The 15,312-nt window shown below is 42.4% G+C and overlaps 1 protein-coding gene across 2 annotated transcripts in view; it reads right to left on the minus strand.

Annotated features, from left to right (window-relative positions):
- The window catches only part of CORIN (corin, serine peptidase), a 205,710-nt gene extending 191,018 nt beyond the window's left edge, over positions 1–14,692 (minus strand). For both annotated transcript variants that reach the window (XM_027836429.1, XM_027836428.1), the window contains exon 1: positions 14,574–14,692. In XM_027836429.1, the coding sequence (XP_027692230.1) occupies positions 14,574–14,648 (75 nt within the window). In that variant the 5' untranslated portion in view covers positions 14,649–14,692. The remainder of the gene's footprint in view (positions 1–14,573) is intronic.
- Between the last annotated feature and the right edge of the window lie 620 nt (positions 14,693–15,312).

A 15,312-nucleotide genomic window follows, 5' to 3' on the forward strand; every position in this document is an offset into this window, starting at 1 on the left:
TACCAAATCTTAGGTTGCCCCAAAAGCAGATTCAATGGAGCACGGAAACAAAATGAGCCCCTCAGCTCCCGCTGATTCGACCTCCACGACATCAATTAATTGACAAACATTTATTAAGCTCCATCTACATGACAAGAACTATGCTGTCACATTCAACCCCTCCTCTGTCAAAGGCCCCGCTATTCTCCAAGTCACCCAGGTTTGCAACCTCGGAAACATCATTCATTTTGCCCTCATTCCCCCATATCCAATCAACTGCCGAGTCATATGCATCCCACATCTCTCCCATCCACCTCACTCTTTCTATCCACAATCTCCAACCTAGTCCAGATCCTTAACATCTCTCAGGCAGGTTACTATAACAGCCTCCTCTGTCCACCTGCTTCCTTTCTAAGTTCCTTTCCTTCCAGTTTCTTCCTTTCTGATCTATACTCCACATGATCACCAAAATCATCTTAAGGCTTAACAGTGGCACTTTCCTGTCCTAAAACCTTCAGTGACTCCCCAGAGCCTGTACGATAAAATACAAAGCCCTTTGTCTGACATTTAAGGCTCCCACCAGTCTGATTTCCTACTATTTCCTTCCACAAATTCTATGTTCTGGCCAAACTGGATGACTAGCGTTCTTTGTATTTGGTCTTCCATCTTTTGCCTTGGCATATTTTGCCTAAGCCTGGTAGGCACTCCTTCCTCTTCTCGGCCTCTCCTATTCCTCATGCTCCTTCAAGTCTCTATTCAAGGGCTGTGAGCTCTGGGAAGCCTTCCCTAATTCTCCTCTCGTTGTTCTCTTCTTTCTCAATTGTTTTGTACAATACTTAATTGTGCACATACTGTATCTCCTCTATAGAATGTAAACATCTTGAGGCCAGGACTGTTTCATCTTTCTCTCTATATTCCCAGTACTGTGCACAAACAAAAGTGGGTGCTTAGAAAATGTCTCTTGAATTGTTTCATTTCCTCCATTCATTGCCACCACTGATATTCAAGTCAACAAGCATTTATTAACACCTTACCGTATCCTGGGCACTGTGCTAAGCTCTAAAGATACCAAGAAAGGCAAGCATAGGCCCTGCCCTCAAGGAGCTCACATTCTAATGGGGGGAAACAGTATGCAAATAGCCATGTATATACCAGGTATAAATAGGGGAAATTGGAAGAAATCTCACAAAGTCATTAGCACTGAAAAAAGCTACACTAGGAAAGATCTCTTGAATACAGTAGAATTAGAGCTTTGACTTGAAAGAAGAGATGTAGATAAGAGAGAACATTTCAGTAACGGAGGATAGCTAGTGAAAATATACAGTCAGGAGATGAAGTGTTGTGTAGGAGGAACAGCAAGGAGGCCAGAAAAGAAGATAGCCAAGGTCAGAACCCTGTGGGATACCCATTATTGGCAGGTGAATGAAGATCCACCAAAGGAGACTAAGAAAGAGCAGTCAGATAGATAGGTAGGAGGAGAACCAGGAAAGAGATCAGTGTCATGAAAATGAAGGGAGTTGTTTCAGTTGAATGATGAGATTGGAAGCCAGATTTCTAAAAGTTAAGAACTGAGTGAGAAAGAAAATAGAGACATCTGTTGTGGATAGCCTTCTTAAGTTTAGCTGCAAAAGGTAGATGATAGCCAGAATGGATCAAATGAAGAATTTTTTGAAGAAGAAACATGGGCATGTTTATAGGCAGTTGTAAAGCAGCCAATAGACAGGGAGAGATTGAAGATAAGTGAGAGAATGAGGATGATGGAATGGAGCAATCTACTGGAGATAGGATGGAATGTGAATGTAGAGGGTTGGCCTTAACAAGAAGGACCACCTCATTATGTGAGACAGGGGTGGAAGAAGAGACAGTGGCAGAAGGTATCTAGGTAATGGGAGATGAGGAGGGGAAGGAGAGAGAGCTCTTGCTGAATGGCCTCAGTTTTTTTTAGTAAAATATAAGACAAGTTTCTCAGCTGAGAGACTTGGGAGGGGTGGGAGGCAGGGGAGCCATGGGAGGTTTGAGAAGAAATGAAAAGGTTTGGAAAAGCTACTGTGGTGAATGGGATAGTGAATAAGTTATGGAGATGCAAAATGATTGCCTTGTAGCATTGAGGGCTCAGTTGAGGTTATGTAACAAATGTGTAGTGGACTCAGTGAGCGTGGGCTTCATAATTTTCTCCAGTTTTTGTTTTTTTTTTTTGTTCAGTAATAAGCAGGAGTAAAGGCAGGAGATGGTCAGAGTGATTTGAGGCCAAGGATGCCCTAGACAGGGAGAGATTGAACATGAGTGAGAGAACAGAGATAAACGGGCCAATCTGCTCAATAAAATAGGACAGAATGGGATCAAGGCTGCATGTAGAGCAGAGTCACCTCTTTCTGAGAAACAGGAGGAGATAGGAGAGGAAGACATTTGAGTGAAATTAGATTACCAAGAGGGGAAAAGAGAGCGCTTGGTGAGTGACCTCAATTTTTTCAATGAAATGTGTGGCAAGATTCTCAACTTGGTAGGGGGAAGGGGAAAGGGATGCCAAAAACAGATTTTAGGAGAGATGAAAAGGTTTGGAAAGCCTGCTGTGTGAGCAAGATAGTGAATCAATGAGGGAAGTGTAAAGGAATTGCCTTGCTGCAGTCACCACCATAATGGAATATTGTAATTGTTTCCCAATTGGTCTCCCATTCCCCAGTGTCTGCCTTCTACAATCCACCCATCATACAGCTGCCACCATCACCTTCTTAACTTACAGGTCTTGCCATTTTACTCCTATGCTCAGAAATCTTCACTTTGCCTCTACAATCAAATACAAACTCCTTAGAGCTTGGCTTTTAAGGTTTTCCACAGTCTGGATCCAAACCACTTTCCCAACCAAATTCCATATTCCTCCAAATTGTATAAGCTGCGGAGGGGCAGAGCCAAGATAGCAGAGGGAAAGCAGTGACTTGCTAGAGCTGTCCCCCAAACCCCTCCAAATACCTACAAAAAATGGCTCTAAACAAATTCTAAAGCAGCAGAACCCACAAAAAACCAGAGTAAAACAAATTTCCAGCCCAAGACAACCTGGATGGTTGATCGGAAAGGTATGTCGCGCCGGGCGGGGAGAGGAGCACAGTTTGGAGTGGGCACGCAGGCCACAGTGATACTGGAGCAGGCCTTAGAGGACTGAATCTCAGGCAGCTGTGGTGGTTTCCAGACTTCTCAACCCACCAACACCAACGACAACTTAGAAGGTCAGTGGGAAAAGTCTGTTACTGCAGTGAGAGAAGAAGCTAGATCTCAGCCACCCCGAGGGCAGCGGCTGGTTTCTGAGCTTCCGGCCCACAGACTGAGGGGGAATCGAGTGGCTGATCAGAGAGGGATTGCAAGGATCTCTTTGCCACTGCTGAGGCAGGAATCTCTTGCTTTACCAGTACTTGGATCTGGGTCACAGTTCTGAGGGGCGGTCCTGGGGCAAGGAAGAGCGCTGGTGTGGTGGAGCTTGTTGTGGCAGTGGAGAGGAAACACCTCCCCCGTTATCATAGCACCTAGGAAGAACTGACACTTTTCAGGTCCCTAGAAGTATCTCTGAAAACAGCTGTACAAACCCCCAAAGCTTGGGACAGTACATTCTCCACATTGGAAACAGACTCTTACCTTAACAAAGAGTTTAAAACTCAAGTAATTGGTTGGGATCATGAGCAAGCAGCACAAAAAGAGTCAGACTATAGTATCTTACTTTGGTGACAAAGAAGATCAAAAAATACAACCAGAAGAACACAACAAAGCCAAAGCTCCTACATCCAAAGCCTCCAAGAAAAATATGAATCAGTCCCAGGCCTTGGAACAGCTCAAAAAGGATTTTGAGAAGCAAGTAAGAGAGGTAGAGGAAAAACTGGGAAGAGAAATGAGAGTGATGCAAGAAAATCATGCAAAACAAGTCAACAGCTTGCTAAAGGAGACCCAAAAAAATACTGAAGAAAATAACACCTTAAAAAATAGCCTAACCCAAATGGCAAAAGAGGTCCAAAAAGCCAATGAGGAGAAAAATGCCCTAAAAAACAATATTGGCCAAATGGAAAAGGAAGTCCAAAAGATTATTGAAGGAAATACTTCCTTAAAAATTAGAATAGAGTAATTGGAAGCTAGTGACTTTATGAGAAATCAAGACACTGTAAAACAATCCAAAAGAATGAAAAATTAGAAAACAATGTGAAATATCTTATTGGAAAAACAACTGATCTAGAAAATAGATCCAGGAGAGAGAATTTAAAAATTATTGGACTATCTGAAAGCCATTATCAATAAAAGAACCTAGACATCATCTTTCAAGAAATTATCAAGGAAAACTGCCCTGATATTTTAGAACCAGAGGGCAAAATAGAAATGGAAAGAATCCACCAATCACCTACTGAAAGAGATCCCAAAGGAAAACTCCTAGGAATATTGTAGCCAAATTCCAGAGTTTCCAGGTCAAGGAGAAAATATTGCAAGCAGCCAGAAAGAAATAATTCAAATATTGTGGAAACATAATCAGGATAACACAAGATTTAGCAGCTTCTACATTAAGGGACCGCAGGGCATGGAATATAATATTCCGGAGGGCAAAGGAGATAGGATTACAACCAAGAATCACCTACCCAGCAAAACTGACTATAATCCTTCAGGGGAAAAAATGGTCATTCAGTGAAATAGAGGACTTTCAAGCATTCTTGATGAAAAGACCAGAGCTGAATAGAAAATTTGACTTTCCAATACAAGACTCAGGTGGAACATGAAGAGGTAAACAGGAAAGAGAAATCATAAGAGACTTATTAAGGTTGAACTGTTTACATTCCTGCATGGAAAGATGATATTTGTAACTCATGAGACCTTTGTCAGTATTAGGGTAGTTGGAGGGAAAAAATTATATGTATGTATGTATAGATAGATAGATAGATAGATAGATAGATAGATAGATAGATAGATAGTTAGAGGGCACAGGGTGAGTTGAAGATGAAGGGGTCATATCTGGAGAATAAAATTAAGGGGTGAGAGAGGATTTTACTAGGAGAAGGAGAAAGGGGAAGGTAGAACGGGGTAAATTATCTCACAAAAAAAACAGAAAAGAAAAGACTCTTACAGTGGAGGGGAAATGGGGGAAGGTGAGAGGGAATGAGTGAATCTTATTCTCATAGGATTTGACTTAAGGAGGGTATAACATGCACACTCCATTGGGTGTGGAAATCTGTCTTACCCTACAGGAAAATAGAACGGGAAGGGGATAAGAGAGTAGGGAGATGATAGAGAGGAGGGGGGATTGGGAAAGGGGGTAATCAGAAGCAAATGATTCTGAGGAGGGACAGGGTCAAAAGAAAGAATAGAATAAATGGGGGAGCGGGATAGGATTAAGGGAAACAGAGTTAGTTTTTCACAGCATGTCTACTATGGAAGTGTTTTGCATAACTGCACGTGTATACCCTATATTGAGTTGCTTGCCTTTTCAATAAGGGTGAGTGGGGAGGGAGGAAAGGAGAAAATTTGGAATCCAAAGTTTAAAAAACACATGTTTAAAAAAAATGTTTTCACATGCAACTGGGAAATAAGAAATACAGGAAATGGGGTACAGAAATCTATCCTGTCCTACAGGAAAATAGAAGGAGAAGGTGGGTAGAGATAGCAGGGAAAGCAGACTAGGGGAAAGGGTATTCAGAATGCATGCCATCCTGAGGTGGGGGGAGGGGCGAGATGGGGTGAAAATTCGGAACTCAAAATCTTGTGGAAGTAAATGTTGAAAACTAAAAATAAATAAATAAATAAATAAATTGTATAAGCTGCTCCCCACACTTGACATGACAACAATCCTTATGCATTTGAACCAACCTTACCCCTTATCTGAAATGGATCCCTGCCTCCTCATCTTCATCTTTCAGATTGCTCATTTTTCATGCAAGATCAGCTGTCACTCCTCCCTTCATCCCTCCCTGGTCCACACAACTGTTAGTACTCACCACTCCAAACTTTCCTGCAATACTTTGTTTTAATAATCCACTGACCTACGATTTCATCAGTGTGGGGAACTGTGAGTGAGTAAACTCCCTCCACAATGCAGATCAGCAGCTGTTCCTCAACTTAAGAGTCTCAGACAAAATAGTCTGCATCAGAGCTATTATAGGCCAAGCCTAAAGCAGATTCAGGGTTGAAAAATCCAATAAGCACTCATGGAACATAAAAATTGCAATTAAAAAAACAATCTACAAAACAAGAGATTAAAACAGTCAATTAAAAAGAATGTAAGGTTAAAAAGAAAAAAAAAACCTCATCTCCTCCTGCCAAATCACCATGTTTGTTACAGGGGTTTTGTTTTCTTTTCTTTTTCAGTGAGAATGGGGGGAGGAATGTTGAGAAAAGGCAGATTTTCATTGATTGAAAAAATTTAATTTTTAAAAAAATAAGTAGGCATAATATTCATTCCATATTTCATTGTTAAGACAGAAACTTCATAGAAACCAAACCCCCCCCAAACCCAACTCTATTGAGGTAGTTAATTTTTTTTTTAAATCCTAAGGATGAATTGAGGTTTTGAAGAAGAGAAATAAAAGGCAGAGCAAAACATAGAAAGGAAGCAGGGGTAGTATTTGCTATTTGTTATAGATGCAGCACCTGAGTAGGGAGATGTACCAAACTCAGCTGGGGGAAAAAATCTGGTAGACGAGTAAAAGTGGTAAGAGAGAGCGTAATACTAGAGAGGATATATTCCTAAGACCAACAAACTTTTTGATCCTGAAAGGGAAAGAGGTGGAGTGCAGAATAAAGAAAATCAATAAACTAGAATCCAAGGGGGAGGTGGGGCTTATGTTGCCTTAGACCACTGGGAATGGCTGAAAAATTGTGGTATATAAATACAACAGAATGTTATTTCTTCACAAAAAATGCCAAAAGAAACGATTTTTTAAAATCCTGGTGAATATGAACTGATGCAGAGTGAAACGAGCAGAATCAGAAGAACAATTTATACAAGGGCAGCAACACCATTATGAAAAAACAACTTTGAAAGACTTAAGAATGCCAATGTGGTGCCTCATGTTACCCACCTGACAGGGGTGATGGACACCAGGTGCAAAAAGTGACATACATTTTTTAAACAAAATCCACTATGTGTATTTAATTTTGCTTGACTGATTTTTATACAATGGATTTTTTTCTCTTTTCAAATTGGAGGAGGTAGCAATTCCATCGTTATAGGAAAAAGAAGATCATTAAAATAATTTCTAATGCAGAGAAGGAAGTTCAGAAGGAAACACAGACAAGGAGAGTTTTTAATGTGTAGAATTTATTATGTACTTTCTCTTTTTAACCATTTCTTTTTTTTTAAGGCAATTGGGGTTAAGTGACTTGCCCGGGGTCACACAGCTAGTAAGTGTCAGAGGCCAGATTTGAACTCAGGTCCTCCTGACTCCAGGACTGGTGCTCTATCCACTGTGCCACCTAACTGCCCCCCTATTATGCACTTTCTAAAAAAAAAAAAATGACGATTCAAACTTTCAGAGAGAATGCTCTTTTTGTTCTACAGTGAATGTAGAAATGTTCTTTTCTTTAGTGTTTAAATTCAAAATTATAAAAAATTAAGAGAGCAATACTACTCCCCCCCCCAAAAAAATGAGAGGGTTGGCCTAGACAGCTTATGCAGTCACTTACATCTCTAGATCTGAAGTCATGTGATCCTATGATCAAGAAACACGGACATATCAGTAAACAAAGAATACAATGGGGCAGTATATATGGAAACACGAACTTTGGTTCGGTCACTTTTCCCAATCCTGTCTTACTCCTGACCCCATTTGGGGTTTTCTTGGCAAAGATACTGGAGTGGTTTGTCACTTCCTTCTCCAGTTCACTTTTTAGATCAGAAACTGAAACAAACAGGTTTAAGTGACTGGCCCAGGGTCACACAGCTATTAAGTATGTGAGGTCAGATTTGAACTCAGGAAGATAAGTCTTCCTAGCTCCAGGCCTGGCAACTCTATCCACTGCACCACCTACCTGCCGTTTGATTACAGTCATTTAAAATGCACATTAAACTTAACATGATAGTGATGGGGAAAAAAAGAAATCCAACCTTCCTTCTATCCACAAATTTTGGACTTTAAATATTTAATAAGAAATTAATGATCTAGAAAATTTTCTAGAAATTTGCCACAAATGATCCGGTCAAAGTCTGACCACATCTACCCCACAGAATTCAACCCAATAAAAGCAGGTGAGCTATGGAAAAATCAAGGCCTTTTTGACAGCATGTTCAAAACAAAAGGTCCATGAGTACAAGATAAATACTGAATTCAACCTACATCTATAACAGCAACATTTCTAGGCTCTATAATGTGTACAAAAATGAAAGAACTGTCTCTATCCTCAAGGACGCTTTCATCCTAGTAAATGAGCTGACACATACAAATAACTGTAACACATCATGGATATTAAAACTTTTGTCATGCTACAACCACTTTAGAGAAACCAAAGATAGCTCCAGGTCAGTGATTGGATTCTTTCCTAAGTTACAACAGACTGTTTTCACAGCAGCATGGAGGATGGAAATGGCCTCTTAAACACCCTAAAATGTAAATGCTTTCTAGAACACACTACTCACACGATGACCAGAACATCTAACTTTGCATGAATAGCTTTTGTAAGTCTCTGTGGTTTCTCTCTTTAATGTCACCTCTTCCTCTTCTTTTCATACTCAGTATCCATCCTTTCCAGTTCGTCCTCTTCCACTTCATTGGATGAAAACTGGTTCTGTGATCTACTGATGTAGAGAACCCCCAAATAAGGAAAATCCCTCCATCAGTGCTGGTTGCCACTTTTCACTGCATCTGTCCAGTTACTATCTCCCTGGAGCACTGGGATGTTAAGTGAGCAGACAGGGTCACACAATCAGTATATGTCAGAGTCGGGAAGTGATCCCAGATTTACCTGACTTTGAGACCAGCTCTCTATCCATGACATCAGGCTATGTCTCTCTTTATTTCATAGACCTAAAGATATAAAGCTGGGAGGGAACTTTATAAACTCCTTGTTTTGTATATGAAGAAATCAAGGCCCAGAGAGGCTGTGACTTGCCTAAGGTCACACACAGATAATAATCGGTAGAACAAGGACCCCAAGTGCTCTGATTCCAAATGTATTATTCCTTCTATTTCCCACATTCCTTGGGTAGTTGGGGGGTGGTGGGGAGGAGAAGGAAGAGGAGAATGCGCATAACTCCTGCCACAGCATCTTTCCAAATGGTGAGGTTAGGGAGCATGCTCTCAGGAGAATTATGACATCTACCGAAAGTACTTTGGCCAGAATGTGGACAATGTATAGACATTCTGGTACTGGCTTGCTAGGCACACAATTAAGGAGGTTGATTGGATGAGGAGGCATTTAAAAGGCCTTAGTCTCCCATCAATTTTCTTTTGCTTTCAATCAAAGCACCTCACTCATGACATCCAGTAAGAGGCCATATGTAAAGGAGAAAAACCTGGGGTCTTCTCCCTTCTGAGGCCATTTGGCTCAATGAAAAACACTCAGTCCTTAGCTTAGTTTCTGTTTGTTCTTCTCCGTCATAGGTGAAGGCAGTGGAGTCTCTGACCTTGGAAGCTTTGGATGGCTGGGAAAGTGAGTTGTAGGAATCCAGGAGTTAGAGTCCATGGGTTTGCTGCCAGCACAGCGCCAGTATGTTGAGGACTAAGGAGGGACCTCCAAGACCCAGGCCCACAGTCATAGAGTCATCAGCCAGCTGTCACGCTGCATATGGTTTTGGTAGGACAGATGCTAGGGAGGAACAGAGTCCGGCTCTGAGTCCACTCCCCACCCTACCCCACCAGAGCCTGAAGTGGGGGAGGGGAAAGTATATCCTCCAGGTATTGAGGGAAGCATGTGTATGTATTTGTTCTTGTTATGTCTTTGAAGTAAATATGTCTTGGTAAAAGTAGAAAGGTAGCACTAATCACTGGTCCCTAACAATGGGGGAATACAGCAAATGACTGCTAAAGCCAATAGCAGTATTGAAAAGAGAACCTCACCCCTCCAGCTCAAGGTAACCTACAGCCTTGAGAGGCAGGTACAGCTAGTCTGGCTCTGGGAGAGCAAGCCAGAGCTTTCTTGCTACACTTGCTTCTCTTCAAAATAGCAATTAACACTTCTAACGCAAAAACCACATTCCTTGGGTTGTGTGGATTTGAGATTGAGAAATATTGGTCTGAACAAAACCAGAATGTTTCATAAATCTAATATAGATTCTAGACACAGTATTTGTGATTCTATGAACAACTAAAACTTCCTCATTTCCATCAATTCTCTCTGGTCTGGGCTCTTTAAAGGAAAAAAAAAGTGGGGGGCAGCTACGTGGTACAGTGGATAGAGGACGGGCCTTGGAGTCAGGAGGACTCGAGTTCAAACCCAGACTTAGACACATAACACTCACTATCTGTGTGACTTTGGGCAAGTCACTTAACTCCAACTGCCTTGCAAAAAAAATTAAATATATATACATATATACATATACATACATATACATATATATACACACACACATGACCAAGAAACATTCCCCAACAGAGAAGTAGTCAAAGGATTTAAAGTATTAACAACCATGTAAAGGAATGTCCCAAGCCACTATAAGAGAATTACAAATCAAAGCAACACAGATTTCACCTCATGCCCTGCACATTGGCAAAAATAACAAAAGATGGGAATAGCCGATGTTGGGGGAAGGGGGGAGATAGGCTCACTAGCGCCTTGTTGGTGAAGCTTTGTATCAGTATCATTTTTTCCACTGAAGTGGAAAGCAATTTGGAATTATGCAAATAAAGTGACTAAAATGTCCATACATCTTGACCCAGAGATTCTACTACTAGACTTATACCCTAAGGAGGTCATTGATAAGAACAGAGTTCTCACAGGACACAGTAGGAATTTAATAAATGCTAGTTGACTGACATATACAACAAAATATTTATAACATAACTTTTTGTGAGAGCAAAGAATTGGAAACAATAGCTAAATTGTGGTACTTGAATATAATGGAATATCACTTTGCATTTAGCCATGATAATAATTGTGAACACAGAGAAGCATAGAAAGATCTACATGAATTGATGCAAATAAACAGAATTCAAAAAAAAAAGACACAATGATTACAACAATGTACACAGAAAGAACAACCAGAAAAAAAAATAAAAAGTGAATGTTGCAAAAATACCAAGAACAAGAATGGCTCAAAAGAAAAGATAAGAGCAGACACTCCTACCCCACTCCACTGCAGAGAAGAAAAGTCCACAGCTGCAGTATATTGCATATATTTTCAGCCTTTTCTGCTATATTGTCCAGTTACATTGATTTTTCCCCCTTCTTGCTGTTTTTGTCTTTTAAAATATTATTTTTTATACGGGACTGCTTTCTGGGAAGGGAAGGAATATTTGGGAAAACTTTTTTTTAACTACATCAATAACAACTTGTTTTAAATTTTAAAAAAGAAAGTAGCTTTCTCTACAAATTAACTTTGCTGTCCTCATTTGACAAAGTAAAACTAAGAAGGGGGCTTGTTCAAGAGAGCTTAACATATTCCTGGGCCAGCAACAGGCATTCATATTTGACAAATAAGAAAGTGTCTTTAAGGCACTTAAGAAAGCGTCAGCTCTTGGTGAGATTCTCAAGCAAATTCAGAATTCATCTGACATAAAAGGGGTTCCTGATCTCTAAACACCAATTCTCATTCCTCCACATAGTAAAGGTGGATTTTTTTTGGTTTTATTTTGTTGTTTGTTTGTTTTTTTTCTTGTTGGGGGGGGCAGGGCATTTGGTATAGTAGATAAGCTGCCAGATTTTGAGTCAGGAAGACCTGGATTCAAATTCCACCAAAAATACTAGCTTCCTGAGCCTGGACAAATCACTTTACTTCTCTGTTTCTCAGTTTCCTCATCTGTAAAATGAAGGAATTGGACTTGAAAGCTTCTAAGAGCCTTCTAGTCCTAAATCTAAGATCTATGACCAGGGCCATGTGGCCCTCTAGTTTCTCAAGTTCGGCCCTTTGACTGAATCCAAACTTCACATAACAAATCTCACAAATCCCTTTAATTAAAGGATTTGTTCTGCGAAGTTTGGACTCAGTCAAGGGCTGCACTTGAGGACCTAGAGGGCCACAGATTCCCCACCCCTGTCTGTGACCCTAAAAGCATTGAAAAGGACGATTGTCTTGGAATCAGAAAACTAGAGTTCAAACCCCAGTTTTGCCATGCCCTCAGGCAAGTCATTGAAGTTTTGTAAATAAAGAGGTTGCAACCTAAAAGCAATAATAACCTGACTCGATCAACTGTAAAATGCAAAGTAGGGAGATGGGGAAGAGGACGAATAGTAGATCAAGTGTACTTGAGCTATCCATTCTACCTTGATAATGGATTTAGCTTTTAAAAATAAATCTCTCCAGGACAGTCTTTAACCATCAAAAAAAAAAAAAAAAGGAAAAAAAATTCACTTCTCTGAGAATTCAAAGTTCATCTGGTTTTCACAGTCAAACTTTCCTAAGATAGATCAAGATAATTAGTGTAGACAAAGTACTCCCAGGGTATCTTTGCAGAGTTTTTACAACAAACCTACGTGGCAACAAGCTTTTTCATTATTATTACTTAAGAAATTATCAGATTTTGGTTTGTCGGGCGGTTTTTATTACAAAATTAGCCTTTTCTTCCCTTGTTATTTGGGCAAATCAGAGAGTATGGCATTTGGGAGCTGAAAGGGCGCTCTGAAATCATTTAGTCCAACCTTTTCAATTTACAAATGAAGAAACAGAGGTAAAGAAAGGTGAACTGCCTTTCCAAGAGCTCACACTAGAGTTGGTGATCGAGCCAGGACTGGCGTTATGTCAGTGCTGACATTTAAATTGTTAACTCTCAAAGGACTAGTACCTTACCTTTCTGCAAAAAATGTAAGTCCTTTGCACAGCTCGGAAACGAGTATTTAATGAACAGAAACGCAGTCTACTTATTTTGGAGAATCCTGTGCTACTTCACGAAAAAAGAAACAAGATCAGTTCTCGTGAGGACAATGCCCTGGACTGTCAACATTAAAAACTAAAGTCACTGTTTCAAAAGTCCTTGAATTCCAAGGACCTCAGCTAAGGTTTGGGCTCTGCAGAAATACGCACGCTAAAAAAAAATCGTTACTTAGAACCCTCCGCTGCTTACCGGGGATTTCTTGCCAAGTTCTGCTCCCTGGTGCTCTAAGCTGCGTATTACTGCGTTAGAGCAACCAAAGAGCCAAGAGAGAGAACCCAGATTCCTTCCTCTCTCCCTCTGTCCACCCTCTCTTTCTTCCCCTCCTCCTCCCCCAAGCCACTTGAGCTTTGCACTGTTTTCTCCCCCCAAGAAGTTTCCAGTGTAAGGAGAGCGCTCTCCGAATACTCTGGCAGCCACCCTAGTATCTCCGACTCAGACTTGTCTCAGGACTGCAAGCTGCCCAGGGGAAAAGGCGGAAGATGACACTCCAAAAGCCGGTCATTACCTATGCAACAAGTGCAAATATAGTCATCCAGCCGCACTGTACAAAAGGCCCAGAGCGGAGCTTTGCCTGCAGCTGGGGCAACCGGCGCGGGGGGGGGAGGGAAAGGAGGTAAAGAAGTGACAGTAACGGAGAGCCGAGCAAAAGAACCGCCTCAGACAGCCAGCCTGCAGAGTTTAAAATGTTCTCTTTGGCCTACCCGCTCCCCATGCCCTCAGCCCCTCTCTTCTCCATCCCTGGCTCTCCACTCCAACGCTAATCGCAACCACAGTTGTGGGAGTTGCGGTGCCTAACCTTCGCAAACTCACTGGGCCTGAGAGTGGCTCTGTCCTGGAGTGGCCCGGGGCAACACAGGACCTTCGGTGACAAACCCTTGCCTCCAGCAAAAGCGAGGATGCGCTTCTGAAAGTGGTGGAGATGCCGGACCGTGGATAACCTTCTTACCTGCGTTCCTGGCAGCGGCTGGCCAGGCAAGGCAGATCGCTGAGGGGACGATGAGGACGTGGGAGGGCAACTGACCGAGTTTTGCCCACAGTGGGAGAGGGGCAGAAGAGCTGGGTAAATCTGGGACGGTGAAAACTCCCCAGAGGCAACCTAGTCCTAGAGGAACCTCAGTTCCAGACTTGCTCTCCCTGAGGGCTCAAAGTAGAAGTGCAGCCTTACGTAAATGAGTTTCCCACCCTGTACAAGTGAGGCCAATAAGGTGAATGGTGGAAAGCCGACTGCCAGGCCCCAGGTAAGCAAAAAAACACAGGTAAGCAGCCGCCCCCGCGCTCAGCTAGCCGGGACCCAGACAGTCTCACCTTGGAAGGTGAAAGGTAAGGACTGAAGTATCGCCCGACGCCTTGCTCCCCAAGGACCCCATCCCCTTCCCTAAAACCTCAAGAAACCCTTCCTATGTCCCCCCGGAGGCACCCTGGACAGTGGGGAGAAAGCCACTTGGGAAGAGTGCCCAGCCAAGAGGAGAGAGATGCTAAGGAACTCGGGGAGATTCCGAACCAGCTCTGCAGGACCCCTCGAGCTCATCTCCTAGAGACGCTGGGCAGTCCCATTCTCAGCGTGTTTGGCTTAGGGGTAGCTAGAGCCATTTGGGGGATAGAGGTTCTTACCCGCTCAGGCTGGGCCAGGACTTGACGGTAGCGCTCTTCTGGAGGCAGGGCAGGGAACTGTTTCATAGAGAACATGCTCCCTCGCGCGCGCCTGCTACGTCTCTTCACTTTTTCTTCAGTCTCTCTTCCACCCCTCTCCAAGCCACTGGAAGAAAGCAGACCTACTACTGCCGCCTTATCTATCGCCTTCAAAAAGGCACGTGCTGAGCATCCGGGGCGGAGGGGGGGGGGAGAAGGCTGCTCATTTTGTCTGATCCTCCCCCCCATCTAAGATATCCCCCTCCTCTTTCTCCTCCCACTTTGAGCTCCACCTATAATAACTAAAAGAACAATCCTCAAACTCCCCACCTCCTCTACTTCTTTATAAAGATAGTATTCTCCACAGGCAGAAGGAAGTCTAAGAGGTTGTCTTAGACAAACTCACAGGACCTCCGCAAACCCCAGGGACAGCATCACAGTGCTGAAGGGGTGCAAGTTGAGGTTGAGAAGACACGGAATGTGTCGCGCGTGTTTGGAAGGAAGAATTACTTTCTGCTCTATAAACTGTCCCTTTTTTGCAATAACGCACCCCCCCCCCTCCCATTCCCACCCGGAGCATGAACTTCTTGATTTAGTCGGAGCTTACTAGCTTACGCAAATCAGCCGAGTAACGGCAGGCACCAGCGGTAACAGGGGCAATTAGAAGCAGAGCATTTTCAATTCAAAGAGGGATTAATACGATGCTGGGCTTTAGGGCATA

Source organism: Vombatus ursinus, unplaced genomic scaffold (genome assembly GCF_900497805.2).
Source record: "Vombatus ursinus unplaced genomic scaffold, bare-nosed wombat genome assembly UNPS02014818.1, whole genome shotgun sequence".
Classification (NCBI taxonomy): Eukaryota; Metazoa; Chordata; class Mammalia; order Diprotodontia; family Vombatidae; genus Vombatus; species Vombatus ursinus.